At 33.2% G+C, this 18,414-nt stretch overlaps 1 protein-coding gene and 2 long non-coding RNA genes across 4 annotated transcripts; 1 reads left to right on the top strand and 2 right to left on the bottom strand.

Annotated features, from left to right (window-relative positions):
* Positions 1-1,162: 1,162 nt before the first annotated feature.
* LOC139907178 (uncharacterized) lies at positions 1,163-2,418 on the bottom strand. Its single transcript, XR_011783616.1, has 2 exons — positions 2,365-2,418; positions 1,163-2,139 (listed from the first exon to the last, which is right to left on the bottom strand). It is a non-coding gene; the product is annotated as an uncharacterized lncRNA (long non-coding RNA).
* A 264-nt stretch (positions 2,419-2,682) lies between these two features.
* LOC139907280 (uncharacterized) lies at positions 2,683-3,978 on the top strand. Its single transcript, XR_011783762.1, has 2 exons — positions 2,683-3,313; positions 3,367-3,978. It is a non-coding gene; the product is annotated as an uncharacterized lncRNA (long non-coding RNA).
* A 3,430-nt stretch (positions 3,979-7,408) lies between these two features.
* On the bottom strand, positions 7,409-18,193 carry LOC121128959 (uncharacterized). 2 transcript variants are annotated; one of them, XM_040724581.2, is made up of 2 exons: positions 17,793-18,193; positions 7,409-10,360 (listed from the first exon to the last, which is right to left on the bottom strand). In XM_040724581.2, exon 2 carries the CDS (start codon positions 10,197-10,199, stop codon positions 7,806-7,808), a length of 2,394 nt encoding a protein of 797 aa, XP_040580515.1. In that variant the 5' UTR covers positions 10,200-10,360; positions 17,793-18,193; the 3' UTR covers positions 7,409-7,805. The 2 variants fall into 2 exon arrangements, with proteins under 2 accessions (XP_040580515.1, XP_040580516.1); XM_040724582.2 differs by having other exon boundaries at positions 17,768-18,159.
* Positions 18,194-18,414: the final 221 nt, after the last annotated feature.

Below are 18,414 nucleotides of genomic sequence, written 5' to 3' on the forward strand. Positions count from 1 at the left end.
GATGAATGATTAATTAAGTAATCATTTTTAAAAATAATATGAAATTAATTAACTTTTGTGAACCACGTTTGTAATAAGTAATAACACTAAGGAAGAAGGATGGCCTCTGTGTGTGGGAAAAAATGAGCTCTGTGCTTCTAGATGTTTTAGTATTCCTTGTATCTCTGCACAAAATTTTCGACACATGGAAGACTCACACCCCTAATCGCACGCTTTTTCCTTTGCAGGTTAGGTTCTTTAATTTGGATGCAATCCTTGATTATTCACTCTATATCACAAAATATCATAATTATTGAGAAGCCAATATTGTCAAGACTGTAATTCAAGGAAGTGTGTGAGAAAATTGATACAATTTGAATAAACTGACTCCATAATTTCTTTTTTCATCGATTATTCTATTAATGATATTAGGAAATACAATTATTTGGTCGTCGTTGTATAATATATATACCTAATAAATTTGAAATCATATTTCAGATCTTTTTTCATAATGCTGTTGTGTACCAAATTATCGCTGTGCATATAAAAATGCAACAAAAGAACCTACTGTGTCTCTACACTCATTCCCTCATGATGAATGCTTAAAAAGTGCCTAGATTAGAGCAATTTCTAGACAAACTTGCATATTCTAACAATTTATGCATTTACTCTCTTCATTTTCAAGACCATGATTTTGTTACAGAAAGTCGATATAAGCTCTGAAATAGAGGAAAAAATTGCTAGATATCAGTCTCAAGAATCGATCATTGAACCCATCTTCTATCCCGAAACTTTTCCCAAATCTTTTTAAGTAATTATCTACTTACAAACATAACTATGTGGCAGACTTTTATGATTTATGTTCAAAAGTTGCTACAGAAATACTTCCGGCTAATATCCTTTATAGAAAAACAAATACTTTTATTGCTTGGAAGGCTCACGCCAAAGCTTCCTTGAAATATTATTCACTTTTTCTATTCGAATGGATCTGATTTTCTAACTCTTTCATAAGAATATCAAGGTGAATCATAATATTATTCAACATGTAACAGTTGAAGAGAAGATTACTTCTATCAGTAAGCTTTAAAATATATTAGCTTATATGAAATTTCTTAGTTCTCCGTCAATTCAAGATACCATTTACAATGCATTGAATGATTTTAATAGGTAAGCTTATTGAAAATTTGTCATCGAATCTCGACCCTCAAGTTAGTTAAGAATTTATTGCTGTTTACCATTGTGCATACATACATTATAAAATAATACAAATATGCATACATTACAAAACATTACATACATACGGCAAAGAACACGGCCACACAAAGGGGTATAAGTGTTACTACAGTAGAAGTTGATCTAAAGTCCTACTTAATTTTAATGTTATTATCAATAATTTCTTTAATATTTTTGTACATTTCATAAATTTAAGAATAAGAAGATCTTCATCCTCTTGATATAAGAGCAGCTAATCATTCTTGTATTTCTTTCATTTTTGTTTGGCAACCAAATCGAAGAACATATCTTTTTGGGATTGCTTTTTGCCATCACAACTTTTTGAATATATATTTGAATTTTTTCCAGAGCCTTTCACACCTGCTGCTTGATTTAGAATGTCTTCTCCTGGCATTCCGTGGTCCTCAGTATCAGTTTCTTTGACACTGCCAGTTTCCTTGGCCTTTGGAGTATCTTTACAGTTATTTTTATCAGCGCCAGCATCAACACAGACATTTACAATTTCCTCCGTGGTACTTCTTGCACAATCATAAACAATCGTAGTTGTTGTGTGTTGATTAGACTTATCAACACAGGGTTTACAATTTTCATCTTGGTCTATCACCTTTTCCCCAATTTCCTCACTTTCTTGAGTTACAGGGGCGTTCCGAGGGTCCTGAAAGCGCACCTTTCGCGCAGAAGCCACTTTTAGGGTAAAGTTAATAGCTTGCAGGTTGTCCAATGCTGCTTGTTCCACGTCAAGGTGTAGGCCTTTTCCTAACTCTGTTATTTCCGATTTGGTCTGTTCAACCTTACCCCTAACAGGAAGAGAGTTACATTGATATGCAATGGTCTGAGCAAGTACCTCATCGCAAATGTTTCCTATGACACCTCTGATGAAGCCGGTAAGCCTTTTCTTGGCATTTTTTCCCCTCTAATTTTCTCCACCTCTCTACACGAGGCTGGCAAGAGAAGATAACCCTTCGGACTTATTGTTCCGTAGCGTAATTACCGACATGCATAGCCGCTCTTTTGTTAGTGTAGCGGCAACCTTCATTGTCAGATAACGGTTTTGTGGAGGACTCTGTGGTGGATATGATACGTATATAATATGTGTCCAGTATTTTTTATTACCTTTTCTTCGCAAATTTTTTCCCCTCTAATTTTCTCCACCTCTCTACACGAGGCTGGCAAGAGAGGGGTATCTTTCAAGATAACCCTTCGGACATTGTTCCGATATTTACTGCATATTTTTGTCAGATAACGGTTTTGTGGAGGACTCTGTGGTGGATATGATACGATATAATATGTGTCCAGTATTTTTACTTTTTCCTAACAATGGTGATTTCTGTAAACCTCTTATTTTCTTTCTTTTCAGCTGAGAGTTGCACTTTTGATTATTATTTTTCATGTTATTATCCTTCATTTCTAATATAATTAAGGGTGATAATTTTGGTAAGAATAGAAAAGCGTGACGAGGAGAAGAGAAGAAATACTTATGGCATCATTGATTAAATAATATACATCTTCTTCTGTCAATCTAGAACGTTATCATTCCCGCCTTTATTATTCAATATTAATATAATATTAGATGGTGATAGTCGATAGAGAACTGAATAAAATGCCTAAAATAACGTCGCCTTCTGTCTGGGTTTATGAAAATGGAGGCCCAGGAATTTGGAAAATACTTACCGGATGAGAAACAGATGGTTTGTCGGTTTTGTCGATATAAATGTGCCTTTAGTCCCCTGTCTAGAATTACACGCCACTCATTATCCTCATCTCATATCAAGAGCATGGATATTCATATAAAAATCAAGTTAATGATGAATACATCAAGTCAGACTTTAACTCTGATCTCACAAAGATGCTTAATGCATGTAATATAACCTTATCCATTGCTAATCATCTATGTTCAAAAAAATTATGGAGAAATACACTGGTAAACCTATCCCTTCCCGGGGAACCATCATTAAATTAATGGAGGATCTTGGTACTGATGTCATATATAGAAATACATACAAAAATGTTTTGAGTCATCCACACCAAATGACGATCAAGTTATCAGTAAAAAGTATTTACGAATATCGAAATGGAACTCTGAATTTTGTACTATCTCACAGTAAGTATTCATTTTTTTTTTAAATCTAACCATAAAATATGATTCTATTTTAGCTAAACATATCAAGTATTATAATACACAACTCAGTAAAGGGCAAAAACAACTGCTTAAATGGTCACAACAACGGGGGTAGTAGCTTTGGATGGTTTGCAACTAGTTTGTCTGAGACTACTTACTTCGCTTTAAGACTTGGGTATGATAATTAGGTTTTCCAATATTACATAGTCAATAAATATTGCTTTTTTATCACTTAAGGCTTAGCTATGGTTGATAGGCTCCAAGAAATGGTGTTCAAAAAACTCATAAAAGGCAAAAACAACTGCTTAAATGGTCACAGCAACAGGGGTAGTTACATTGGGTGTAGCCTTATAATTAGCAATTGTGTATATCCTTCATGATAATAGTATGTTGTTATATAAGCATAAATAACGGGGAAAATATCTTTTTTGATGCTCTTAATAAGGAGTAATATCGCCAGAAATTACTACATAATTAGCTTTTGCTCTAAATCTTTAAGATGGATTTATTTCTAACATTTTTTTTATTAGTATATTTATTGTCTAATTTTATGATTTTGACATTTAATTTATTATTAATAATTAGTTAGATCTCATCGGTAGAGATATATCTATCCTGTGCACAATTGTATATAGCAACTTCCACATGAAGAAGAGGGGTGATTATCTTTTTGATTAAACTCCACGTCTCGCTTGTGTTTTGCAACCTAAAGTTATGACATATTTAACTGGATTCCGATGTCAGAACAAGAAAATATTATTTGGATCAATCTATTATTTCAATATTCTGTATATATGATATATTGTTATTAGTTATATGATTCCAATTGTTTAATTTTGTATATTTAACATTAAATGTATGATGGAATATTTTTTATTATGTAGATTATATTTAATTAAAGCCTTCTTTTTAAACTTGGAACTTCAAATATATTTCGAAATACTCTACTTTGTCGTTTCATTAGCTATTATTCTGAGAATAATGTTCATAATGAATTACAACTTCATGGAGTGTGACGTTACAAAATCTACTGTAACGGGAAAAAAAGGTCTAAGTCAAATTATACGTAGTATATCTTCATGAAACATTTTGCAAATAAATACTTTCGTTATACCCTCAAAAATCATAATAAAGCAGGCAGATGATAATCACATCAGTATTTTAAACAATGATACCATATGTATTTTTTTCCCCCTTCTCCTTGCACGCGTTTTTCTCTACAATATTATCAACTATACTTATAACTAAGGTTGATAATTTGGGTAAGGATACAAAAGCGTGCAAGGAGAAGGGAACAAATTTTAAGCAATTATACAATCAGTCTTTCTCCCCCCCCCCTCCCTCATTGAGCGTGTTTTTCTCTACAGGATTGTCAACTTTGCTTATACACTCATTAACATAATAAAAATGTGAAAATGAACTTTAAGCCCCTCTAAAAAGAATAAACTCCAAGACAAAACGAGTGACGTGTTGATTCTATAGAGGTAGGAAGTCAACTCAATCTCGACCCTCAGCAACGGGAAAAAAAAGATATATATCTGTTAACTTACTCTGCTCAACTCTTAGGCTGTATTCACCAGGCTATTTAGTATCATCCCTCGATTGGCACAACACAAGCCTGCACTATATCGTCAGGTGTTAATTGATTGCATAACTTTAACTTCGCCTAATCATCTTAATAAACCCTTTTCGTTTACAATCAATTTGGGATTATCATCTTCATTAAGAGATCACTAGTCTTTTTCTTCTTCTTTTTTTTTTTTCATAGTATCCACTACTTCAAAAGTTCATGTTGATTTGTTTGAGATGGAAAAATATAAGGTCCTCAAAATTGCCGACAAGTTAACCTAAAATCAGTATATCCAACACCTATTGATTTAATCAACGTTTTACTGACTTTTCATGGAATCTGCTCTTCAATATTACTCCTCATCACACCTTACATGGAAAATTACGTGCAACCGTCTATCCTTTGTAAGAGCTTATTGGAACATCGTCAATTGCAAGGCATCTTCAGGGGAATTAGAAAAAGAGATACTTAAGTGTGCAAGTACAGAGTGATTTTATTAAATCAAGGTTTAGCTGGTACTGTCAGCTCTCTGGAACGAAATATTGTGTTAAGTGACGGAAATGTGTTTATAATGGTCATGTTTTAAAATAAGAAACAGAAAAAAACAGAATGGTAACCCGAATAATTTAAAGAATATTTTGGAGAAAAGCAGCTGAGCTGTGATAAAGTTTCATTTGATCAGCATCAATCAGCTGTGAGGAGGGAGGAAGGAAATAAACAAGGAAATTGGCAAGAATTACTTCGATGTCGATCCTGAATAGGACATGTTTTATGCATCACTGAATGAAACACCCCATTATAAATAACCATTTAAAAAGTACATCCTTACCATAGGTTTATATAAATTTTATTATTATAAAGGAGAGATTTTTGAAAAGAAAAAACTAAGTTTGATTGGTGTGCTCTTCCTCCTTGTAAGTTCATTATTTTATATGTCGTGGGGGGGTTAAAATCTCCCTCCTCAATAAGAATTCTCGCTTATCTTAAATTGTAAATCTGTAAATTGATTTTAAAACTAATTTTAAAACAGTAATTTATTTTCTCCACCCAAAAAACTAAACAGGCACCTGATTTTAACAATAGTCTTAATTCAGTGATACCATATCTTTTTGTATGTTTGTCCTTCAATCACGGCCCAACCAGTGTATTAATTTTCCTGATTTTTTACTGTAGGTTCTTATGGCTCCAGAAACGGTTCTGGTAACATTTATAGCATTTTTTAGTACTTTACCAGTACCACCTGAGGGCCGGGCTATACGTCGGGATATTAGGAGGATTTTCAAACTCATAAAATAAGCATGAGAATAGTTCTTAAAATTTTACGCTCTTTATTTCATGTTTTATATTAAGAATTATTATAGAACATTCCTTAAATAATTTTAATTTCTTGTTCCGGGCAACCTACTCTGGTATAATATTATAATGAAAGCTACCAAAATATATTTTTTATCATTATTCATTAAGAGCAATTATGATTTATAAGTATAACATAATAATTAGTGCGTGAAAGACGAATGAGAATTTGTTGAAGAGTTATAAGCATAAGTCCTTTTTGTACTTGGAGCAGAATTGAAGATCGACATCGCAGTAATTCCTACATATATAATTGCTTGATAGGGTGAGAAACATGTATTTATTTCTCTTATCTCATAGCTAGAGAGGGTTTTTTGTAAGAGCACAAGGAGAATGCGGGGGCAATAAATATGGCATTACTGAATTAAGACATCTGTTAATATCAGCTGCATGTTATATGATTTTGGGGGGTTAAAATGAATTACTTCTATAAAGACGAGGCCTTTCTACATTTAAAATATCATTAGTACAGGGAAAATATTATAATTACATTTATTTTATTATACATTTTTAATTCAATGTAACATTTTTAAATCAATGTACACCAAAGATAGACGATAATTCTTCTTTTAGACCAGTGGTCTGAGATTAGCAAATTTTGGAGGAAATGGGAGTACTATATCCTTTTGTTAAATGAAATAAACAGCATGCCACTCCAGGGGCTGTAGCTCCCCCAAAAAAAAAAAGAAAGGAATTTTTTGCTCAGGGTGAAAAAATTTTACGCGAAATTAGGGGTAAAAAAGAAATTTTTCCTGAACAGGTATAGATTTTTTGAAAAAAAATTAAAACTTTTGTGAATAGCTGTAGATTTTTGAAATTCTTTTCTAAAAAATTTAATATATGACATTTTTTTCCAAAAAAAATAATTTTTTGTCAATAGCTATGGAATGCCCCTGGACTAGTTAAGGGTAAATTAATTTTATTAGAATTTTTTTTTGAGGTAACGCTAAAAAAAATCACCCAACTTCTGTTTTAGAGGGGTTTGTTAACAACCCCACTACTTATTAAATATTGAACACAAAGAGAGAAGAAAGAGCACACTCAACAACATTTTTTCCTTTTCTAATCTCTGAACTTAGTTTTTTCTTTACACACATCCCTTCATCACTCATAAGTTAAAAGCTACTCTCCCCGAATCTAATTAATAAACCGAATTTTAATTGAGATGTTATTTTTTTATTGAACAAAATATATATTAATAATTTACTCAAGCCCTTACATAATTTATCATTTGATCATTTGTAATCTGACATTGACTTGGAGCAGGAATTATATTTTATTTTCAAGCACGAATACTAGATTATTAGGAGGGGCGAAACAAAAAGGATAGGGAAAGGAATCAAAGGCCATTTTTATTTTTAATTATCCAAAAATTATTTCAAGAAGAATAAAATTAAGATTTGATTTTAGTATTTCAAAAAAAAATGTAAGGGGATGCAACTTCTCAGGGTTTGGAAATACCTGACGTAGAGGTAATAAAAGGAAATCAAAAAAAATATCGATTAAATTTGTACTTAAGTGTTCCACAAAAATATATGGCAAGAATACTACTCAAAGATGTAGCCTTGCGTTGGGTAGGGCTGTGTGGTTAATATGATCAATCGGCTGTAAAGGAATTTGATTACTATAAGACATTTGCAGATCACGGACCATTGGGATCATTGCCTGTTGAATGGGAGGAGGAGGTGGAAGACGTGGAGGAAGATTGGCAGAGCCATTAGGGATATTACCAAAAAAATTACGGGTAGGATGAGAGATAAGGGGATTGGAGTTGAGAATAGAATTCAAAGAAGTCGACCTATTAGACGTCGTTGCCACCAAATCAGATCTCAATCTAATAAAATTGCCTTGGTTTGGGACTAAACTTGGCACAGATGAAATGGAGTTAGTGGTAGAAACACTTGATGTTAAGGAGGTTGGCGAATTATCAAGGACATCAATAAGTATGGGAGTAGTCACTACAATTTCCGCTGCTTCACTCATATTTGTAGGATTTTTGAGCAATTTATCAGTCTCCTTTAACTTTCGCCGGATTTTTCCTTCGGGTAGATTTCCAAAGAAAAAGAAAAAAGTTTCGGAAAACAATATGGATATCAAAATATCACTGAGTTCATCCGACTTGTATTGCTTAGAAAAAATCTCCCATTGATGGTCATATATTTTTTTCAAGATATTTTTGTCTCGACAGGTGCCTCCCCGAAATTGACTATATGTGTGACTAAAGGAAAGAAAAAGATTGTTTGAGAGCACAAAGCATTTCCTTTGATGACTCTGTGATAGTACGGTTATTCCAACTCCAAAGACATCAGTCGCATTTAATGGATTAAACGGCATTTTATCCACTATTCTATTGTTACTATTGTTAAGGTGAGTAGGAATAGAGTCGTTACTACTAAAAGAGGGTTCAGATCTTTTATTTTCGAGTCCTCGTATTGTTTGTAGCACAGATACTAGATTATTTTTTTCACCCTCAATCTTGGTAAGAGATATTTTTAAAGAAGAGGTGGATGAGTCTAAGGTCTTTAATTTTTCATTTTTTGTAACTAAATCTTTCTTTAATTCCTTCATTTCAGAGTTTAATAAGGCCAAAGTTTCAGCATTATCTATTTCTCTGGACTCTATCTCTTTATTTGCATTTATCAAATCAGTTTTTAGCTTGGATACAATATCTGCTTGCTCCTTCAATTTAACAGTGACTTGTTTACTTGACAAATCCGAAGAATTCGAAAATATTTTTTCAAATTCCATGATTCGTTTCTCTAATTTTGATTTCTCAATTTTAAATGAAATAATTCGTTTAGCTTTAGTAGTAAGTTCAGCTTCCCTTTCGGAAATTTTTCCTTTGGTTTGTTTTAGGGCAATGTCCTTTTTAGCTATTTCTTCTTTGAGACTAGATATGCTCTTAGAATTGACTAAATTAGAAGAAACTTGAATACAATTCCTCAGATCCTTTTTCAGTTTAATTAACTCCTCATTTAATGCCTCAATTTTGTCCCCCTTTTCTGACAGCTCATCTTCCTTCTCTTTGAGCACCAAATTGGTTTCCAAGAGACATTTATCAACGTTGGACTTTTCAAGCGATAACTTCTTTGCAAGCTCTTCTGAAGTAGCTTGTATCTTTTCTAATGAAATCATTTTCTCGCGTATTTCCTCAACTTCTGAAACCAACTTGCTATTTGCCTTGTTCAGAATGTCGTTTTCAGATTTAAATATGTCCAGATTATCATTCATCCTACATATTTCATCAATTAGAGTCTTTTCGTTACCATTTAGATTAACTGCTTTTTCGAGATTTTGAATTTTTTTCTCCAGATCGTCATTTTTTTTCTTCATTTTATTTTGTGCTTCTATTGCCAAATCCTTTACTTTTGCAGTTGACTTGAGATACCTATCAAGTTTAGCCAGTTCCTTGTCTCTTTCGCCCAGTAGTAATTGGTATGTTTCTACATCAGCTCCTCCTGACTGAATGGGATCTGTCATAGAGCTAGCATTGGACTTTTTTGTAACCCTCGTAACTTTATCAGTTGAGGATTTCCTGACGTCATTGTCTTCTTGGAGTTTTTTTAATCGAACAGCAACTTTTGCATTAAAGGCTTTTTCCTTTATCTCTAAATCAGATAACTTTTTACGATGATAGTTTGAGTCATCCAAGCAACGAGCAGCTTCTAATGAGGCTATACGACTCTTCTGCTCTATATATTTCTTAACAATATTATAACAAAGAGGACAAAGTAATATGGGCTTTACGATGGATATTTTGTCGGCCTCAGATAAGAGGTCATTTAGATAGAGTTCAATATCAATTGCTTCATTGACTCGAAACTTGAGTCCTTCTTCAACTCTTAGAAGGTGTTTGGAGGAATTGCAAAGAGAGCATTTCTTATCCGATTCTTTTTTTATCTTCAGTCTTCGTCGGGATAATTTTGATTTCGGCATTAAGTGCATCTTTTAATTTGACAGTTTGCTCACTTGAACACGAATCCTTCCTAAACTTTTTGGAACTTGAAGATCCTAAGGAGTTACTACTGCTGCCTCCTTTTCTTTTGTTCTGGTTTGAACCTGAAGAACTGAGAGGTCGATGGATATTCATTCCGTTTTTTTATAGTCTGAAAAATGATAGAATAGAACAATTTATCATCTACTGTTGATAACAAACACAAGTAAGTGCTTCAAAAATATACATATATATTAAGTATTTGAAGAATTGCACAGACCATTTCCAAAGAGCGTATCTGTGAATTGAATCTAAATCAATGTGCACTTCATATTTTCCTTTATCGCTTTAAAAGTCTCATTCAATTGGGAATGTGGTAAATCATTTCAGCGGTTCAGGAAGGTCCAGATCTATTCAAGTAAGAACAATCTTTTGGAAACAATTTAAGATTTTTTCAAAAAATTCGTCTCAATTATTCATAGAGAGGTATAATGTATGGGAGTTGTATTTGTACAACCCGAACTTTATTACTTTACTCAAACAACAATTGAAACATATTAGTATCGTTGTTCTCATTTTATTCTGTTGTAATCTCAAGGTCAGGTAGTAGAGAAGTATTAATACGGAATGCCACTCTTTCCTCTTACGCTCACCAGGATGATTTCGTCTTTTCTCAGATTGCTACTAATTATATCTTCCTCTCACATTTAGTCTTTCGCAACAGACATGTGCGTGGACAAAATCTGCCGCTTAAAAAAAAAAAAAAAACTACCAGCTTATTTTATAATATTTATTGATAAAATAAAAACGAATATCTTTATTAGGATATAGAGCAGCTATCTATTCAATGTAGCCGCCCTCTGCGGCCAAAACCCCCTCAATACCGCTACGAAACCGAGAACAGGCATTTTGGATCTGCACTGCTTCTATCTCACTGAATTTATCCTTGATGCAGGTGATGAGAGACTGCTTGGTGTTATGGGAGGATCGGTTGGTCAAGATCTCCACGTAGGACCAGACAAAGTAGTCCAACAGGTTCAAATCACGTGATGAGGGAGGCCAAGAGGAGAAGGGTACGAACGGAAAAGCATTGCTTTTCAGCCATTCTTGCCTCCGCTTAGCTTTGTGGACCGGAGCCGAGTCCTGCTGCTACATCCCCGGCCTGTCACTGACAACAGATTTGACCCACGGTCACACAATTGTAGCTTTAGTGTCTCAATCTATAGCAGAGTTCCAATTTTTGTGGAGTTGAATGAGCACAGACACAATTATTATCATTTTCTTTAGTTTCATTCTACTTGATATTGCCAATAAATAGTAACCAATACTTATCTGAACAGATCAAACTAAATAGTAATAACTGGTCTTTTCCTTTAGACTTGACTCTACCTCAATATCTGACACCATATATGGTCATAGGTTTAAAAATATGGTAATAAAAGATGGCGCGCTTTTTGTAATGGCAGCCTGAATGTTCATTTCACATAATTGGTAGTTTCACGCTAATAATCTAATGAAACGTCATGAATGATAAGTTGTTCTCCTCCCAAACATTCTTCAAACTGTCAGGATTGCCACGTTCAGTTTAGTTGTGCTTCAATGTCATCGTTTTTGAAGTAGGTGATACTGAGAGTATAATTGAGGATCAACATTGTCTATGACTCCTCCCTCTTTTCTAAATAAAGAGTGGAGTTTGTTTGTGGTTATTTCATTTATGTTATAGCTGCTGCAGCTAATCAAATGAACCACCATGACAACTATGCTCCTCTCCTCCGAAACATTTTTTTTTGTCTGGGTGATCACACTTATTTTCGTTTTTTAATAGCTTACTGTCATATCAAAATGGCTTGCAGTAGAATATCTTATCGCGAATGTACCTGTCACCAAGGTTAACAGTAATGCAAGTTTATGTCATCATGTTTTTGGACTTGACATAATTGTCAATTTAATGTACCCTACCAACTCCTCGGTAAGACAGACATATTTAGACGTCACAGAGTATAACAGCGGTACTCTAAGAGTAACAGTCAAGGTAGGAGAATTGTAGCTACTCTTAGTAACGGTTATACTCTTTGACGCGTTATGGTAGAACTTTGTATTGTTATTTCCCTTTCCTGTCACCATTCAAAAAGAATCCAAAAAGGGATGACTTTTATTATTTTTCTCCTCAAACTCAGCTCTTATATCAGGAAAACATTTCCATAATAATGGACCATTACCAAGAATATTAATTCTGTGTTTTTTGCCTAATGTTTTTCTTTTTCCAGACTGAGACAAAAGAAAGTAGTCAGATCATAAAGAGAAGTTACAAAGAAATAGTTGACATTCAAACTTCTAAGAATGGTTCTTTGTTTCTATCTAGACGCTGTGTTTGCTCATTTAGGGTCATTACAGTTAGTTTGGTGTCTGCCCCTATTTAAGACCGAGGACTGCGGTCTAGGTTTTCTTGTTGGTCCTTAAAGAAGGTAGGTAAAATCGATTCCTCAGGGCGTCTTTCAAAGTGTTTTTCCTTTTTTTTAATTATTCCGTTATATAAATGCATAAATTATATAACTAAGAATATATATGTTCGTATTATATTGTATTTTAAAGCAAAAAATAAGAGATGTGCAATAATCTCAATACATATCACAAATATCTTATTTGGCTTAATAAAATATAGACATTTTTAGGAAAAATTCCAAGGACCGACAGTCCTAAGGACCCGTCCCAATAATTGACAGCGCCTAGGACCGGTTCTCTGACTGGACTGAATAAATAAGGACCTACACAATACTAATAACAACGAACGGATGGTTGGGGACTTTTTATTGTTTTTGTATTGGTATATATTAATGAGTGAAAAACAGAATTCATCAATCGTCTAAAAGAGGGTCAACAGAGTTAAGAGGCGAAAGCAGGCCTTTGTGTTCGGAAACACAAAATTCAATAGAAGATCTCCTCTTTATCCTCAACAAGACCTCTATATTTAGGAACTTAGACGGTATTTGCTTCTTAGTATTCTTTTGGAGGGCAAGAAAAGCATAAGCAACACCTTGATTACGAATTGGATTATCTGATAACAATATCAAGAAAAAAGGTTCACACGATAAAGAAAAAACCGTTGAATCAAATTTTACTACTAAAGGTGAAGCATTCTCTGAGAAAAGGTATCAAAAGTCTGGAAAAACAGTGGAATTATATTATTGCTATAGAAAGTGATTTATAATTCAGCTACTTAAATCAGGTTTGTAATGTTCTCTTTCTCTATCATTATCCATCTACAGAGTAGCATAAAATATTCCCTAAACGCGTGCTAGTTTTCTTTTAATTGGTATATTCAAATGAAGGAAAAGAGGACACAACAAAAATTCAAATTTGATATACGGTTCAGCACTATACAGAAACATACCCTGCTGTTCGCGGAAAGAAATTTTTGGAATTTCTTAATCACTAGGTTAACACAACTGTTCTCTAAGCTGATTTTGAGCGCAATCTTAGATAGTTTCTATTGGTTTATATATCTCGAAGTTGTCAGTTCTTCCAAAGTGATTTTTAGAAGAGAAAAAAATATTGAATAGAGAATTAGTTTCAAACTTGTCATTGTAAATGGAATTTCGATAAGGTAAGTCTATATTATCAAAAACACGTGGATCTGAGAAATACAAGGCATTCAAATGTGGGTAAAATATGGTAAGATGTTTCCCATGCTCTTGTTGGTGATCAAGGTCTTAAACCAAAGTTGACATCGCCAAAGTAATGACTATAATTGTATTTTATGTTGGAAAGAGATAGTAATCAATGCACTATATGTCCCTCACAAATCAATTTATAGTATTTTAAATGATTACTTGGGCATGAAACATGTTGCCACTCATGTAGTTCCGAAAAAAATGGAACTTTCTTTGAAAAAGCTCAATCACCTAAATATACAGAATACATGCAAACCTGAACCCTAAAAACCAGTCAATTTCAACTACTCATTTATACAACAGTGGTTATTAAACATAGGCTTACGAAATTGATATGCAAACCAATCAACAAGTTTAGGAATGGCGTATTTCTGAACACAAACGAACTAAAACCAAAAAAAAAAAAAAAGTCCGATCAAAAGTCAAGGAAAAAAAAATCCGAACCAAGTTAATACAAGTAATTGGACTTTGAACGTGGTTAGAACCGGAGTATTTTAATATCCGTGAGAAATTTGTAGCTACTTAGCCCTAATTCCGAATAATGTTCAAAAGTATAGAATGATGTACGTAAGTTATTGATGGGTAAAGAAGTAGAAAATCGCGCATTTTTAAGCGTGAAAGGATACAATTGTACAAGTAGATTATATACCCTCACATTTTCATTTCTCTATAGTTGAGTAATAAGTAAAGACTCCAAAATAGGGAAGGCTCCTACTTCATAAAATACAATATGAAAGAAAAATTGCTTCATTATATTGTCACCAATATATGACGTCATTTTTATGAAATTTACCTCTAGTTTTGAATTAGTTCCGGTACCTCTGATGATGAGTGAGAGTACAAGGAACAAACAATTTATAATGACAAGTGACGAAATTATAAGCATTTCTTGCAGACAGATGATGAGATCACAAGAAACTATTTATTTTGCTCAAATATCACTAGCTCATGTTATGTACTCTCACAAAAAGAGAAAGACTCATCGATAGTGACCCACCTATGAGTAATTACACAAGAAACCACGTTTTTACATGTCTTTTTACACTGCTGTTACAGATACGACACCATGGGTATCATTTTTACCCTGTGATCCTTAGTTGTACACACAAGGTAAGACGATATAAATAATGTTATCCGAGTATTATGCAGCGTTTAAGAGGAAACTTGTCGAAAACAAAGAGTTGATTTTTTTTTCTTTTTGACGGATTTAGCACTAATATAACAAACCATAAGGCAACCATTGTCAATGAATTGAGGGACAAAAACTGGAACAAATAACATAAGACTTCAGTAAACATATGAAATGGCTCAGACTAACTTTTTTTTATCTTTCCACAACTCAAATCACTATTTTGACGCACTTTTTAATAGTTGATGAGGCTATACAAGAAAACTAGTTGAGATTACACATGTTGATTACAGAAAATGTGTTTAAAAAAATGTTGATAGTGGAAGGAATTAATACGGGTTCACCCATTGATTGACTCATGTAGAATATAAAGCATTCGTCACTTGGTAAAAATGAAGAAAAATGGGTAACATTGGGCAGACGCGTTATATGCATTTTTAACTTCCTCATCAAAGTGTAAGCTCACCTTTACATGAGTAGAAGGTACATTTGCTTAACTTTTGTGTTTGATAATCATGAAATTACACTTTTTAAGACTTCACAGTTTGTATAGTAATTTGTTTGTCATGTAGATATTGTAAGATACATTCACACATTGATGACGCAGGTGAGATTAAAGTAAACTAGTGATAAAAATAATATAATGGGCATGTTATAAAAAAGAAACCAAAAATCAACATGATAACCCTGAAAATTTGAAGAATATTTTGGAGGATATCAGCTACAATCAGCTGTGAGAAGGGAGGAGGGGGATGAGGGAATAAACAAGGATATCAGCAATCAGTCTGTCAATCCCCAATTTTACTCATAATCCAACAAGGACCAACAAATATAACTCTAAGTTACATTTCACATGCAAATACGCAGTTGTCTGAACATGATTTGTTTGTTCTTCTCCACTACAAGATGAGCTGTCGAAATCAGAGTGTCCCCGATTGATATGACATTTCCGTAGCTCGTTATTTCGAGTGATGATTAAACTCACAAAATAGCTAAGTTTCTGAATACCGCAAAGTGTAATTAGTTAAATACATTTCAGGATCAACATTTCCAATGTACTTGCAAAATTTTCAGCCGCTATATTCCACAATTAAAATGATCCTTTGTTTATTGATGACAAAGTAGGTGCTGAAATAATTATGACGTAGTTTTTCAAATATCACATATAATCCTGTATTTGTCCAAGGGAACACCGAAACTCAGCAAGTTAATTAACAATTATGAAATGTATTATAACTTGAGTTGCCATTAAAACATTCATGTATTCCATAATATATTCATTTTGAGCACTGTCCATTGGATGTAGTGCCTAGTTTTAAAATCATATTGTACTCCATGATTGACTTATCATCGTTTTAACCCACTTCTTCCGATTGATTAATAAATCCTTTTTTCAATAATTTTTAGGTTCCTCATAAGCTATACGAGCAGATATGTTAAGTCTTTCTCCTCAAACATGTAAAACAATAGGGTTTGAAACATAAATATACTTTGTATATTGGTAAATAAATGTGTGATTAATCTTGTCAGTTAATCATCTGGATTTGAGCAAAATAAGTGTGAGATGATCGATATATTCGTAAATTTCATTTTTCCATTATGTTATGACTTCATGTTGATCAATCTAATTCTGATATATTTTCCCTCACATTTCCTGATCAAAAATACAATTTAAATTTTTTTGAGAGCTTTGAGTAGATTCATTGTTGTCAAACTAACTTCAGTCTGAACTAAAATTGCCAGAGATTCAAATTTTATTTCGAGAATTGTTCCATCAAAGATAATCCTTTTAATTATGTTAAGCCAATAGTATGTAACCAAATAAATTTAAAAAAAGTAAAATGATTCTCAGTTGTTAAATGACGATTTTTCTCACAAGTAGTAACATATTGACTGCTCTTCTGAATAGATAAGTTGTCAGAGTAACATTTAATAACTTAGTACATTCTAAAACTATTTTGATGAATGATATGTTGTATTACCAATAGAGTAGTCCAAGCCAGGAAATCCCTCTATATTCGACAAACAATATGAATTCAATTTCAAGTTATTTTGATCCAACATACTTGTTTTTAACGAGGGACATGATGGATACAAGTAAATGTCCATCGCAATCCTCCGTATCTGAATATAATTGAAACAAATCGCACTATCATCGTATATATTTTGTACGGTGATAATAAAGATAAAAGAATCCATTCAATAATAAAGTGAAAAATCTTCATACAGGGTAGAAGCCACTGATTGTTACTCATTCATATGATCCCATTTCATGAATTGATTCAGACTGTAGAAATTGACTCTTCATTTTTTCTTGATTGTTCAATTTTGGTTTTATGGAATACATTGCCAGATAGATCAACGGATGAAAAGTGCTTTTGAAATGGCAATTTCTAATATCCATCTACCATGTATTGTATTCAGGTTTACTCAATTAATTATCTTAATGATCGGATCCTTACTCCGTATTGTTGTTCGTAAAAATGAGCAAATATTGATGATATATCATCCGAAGATTTGCACGGATTTTTGTGACCCAAATCCGATGAAACAAGTAGTGGCTTCGTAACATTAACAGGTGAATTGTTAGCCATAGAAAGTCGATTGACCAACAAAATGAAGATTCATTTTTCTTCAAGATGTTAATATGAATCCACAAATTGGGTATAGACATGATGCCCAAAGGATTCTTCTTCTCTATTAGACACCAACCACTTGAGATGAGGGGGGGGGAGACTTGGAAAACGGAGGAATTCATAAATACATAACACATACTCACCTTATTAATTATTAATATTACTTACACACAATGATGCTTCAATGATTGATTCCAACAAAACAGTCGATTATTATTAACTTGCCGAATGATTGGTCATCCCAGTAAAATGTTAATTTTATTAATGGCTTGTTATTTGTTTGTCATTCAAGTTCGCAGGTCCCCATCTTGCTGCTCTGGCTAGATATTCTTCTTTCCCAGGTCCTCATCTTGCTGCTGTAGCTAGATATTCTTCTTCATCCCCCAACACGAATGCCTCCTATTATTAAAGTAATACGCTATATTTTTGCCATTGTCCTGTTTTGCTGCTAACAAAATCAATTCACGTCACATTTCTATGTATGATGTCGCGGTTTAATAAGATTTATAGAAAAAAATTTCATTGTATGTATCGACAATATTAACTATGAGGCCGTAATGACGTCTCCCTCAATTATGATACATAATTAGTGACGCCAGTGAAAACGCTTTTTCAATTAGTTTTACCAATATCTCTAGTTGGTAAACTTCCAGATTGTAGCACGTGACTTCAGATAGATTCTGTAATGCTGATGAAATAAAAAGAGGGTAATATTGTACAAAGTCAATTAGGTTTTGCCATTTGATTTTTAACTAAAAAAATACACTTCCCACTGAATTGGGTTAAGTTA

Source organism: Lepeophtheirus salmonis, chromosome 14, assembly GCF_016086655.4.
Source record: "Lepeophtheirus salmonis chromosome 14, UVic_Lsal_1.4, whole genome shotgun sequence".
Lineage (NCBI taxonomy): Eukaryota > Metazoa > Arthropoda > Copepoda > Siphonostomatoida > Caligidae > Lepeophtheirus > Lepeophtheirus salmonis.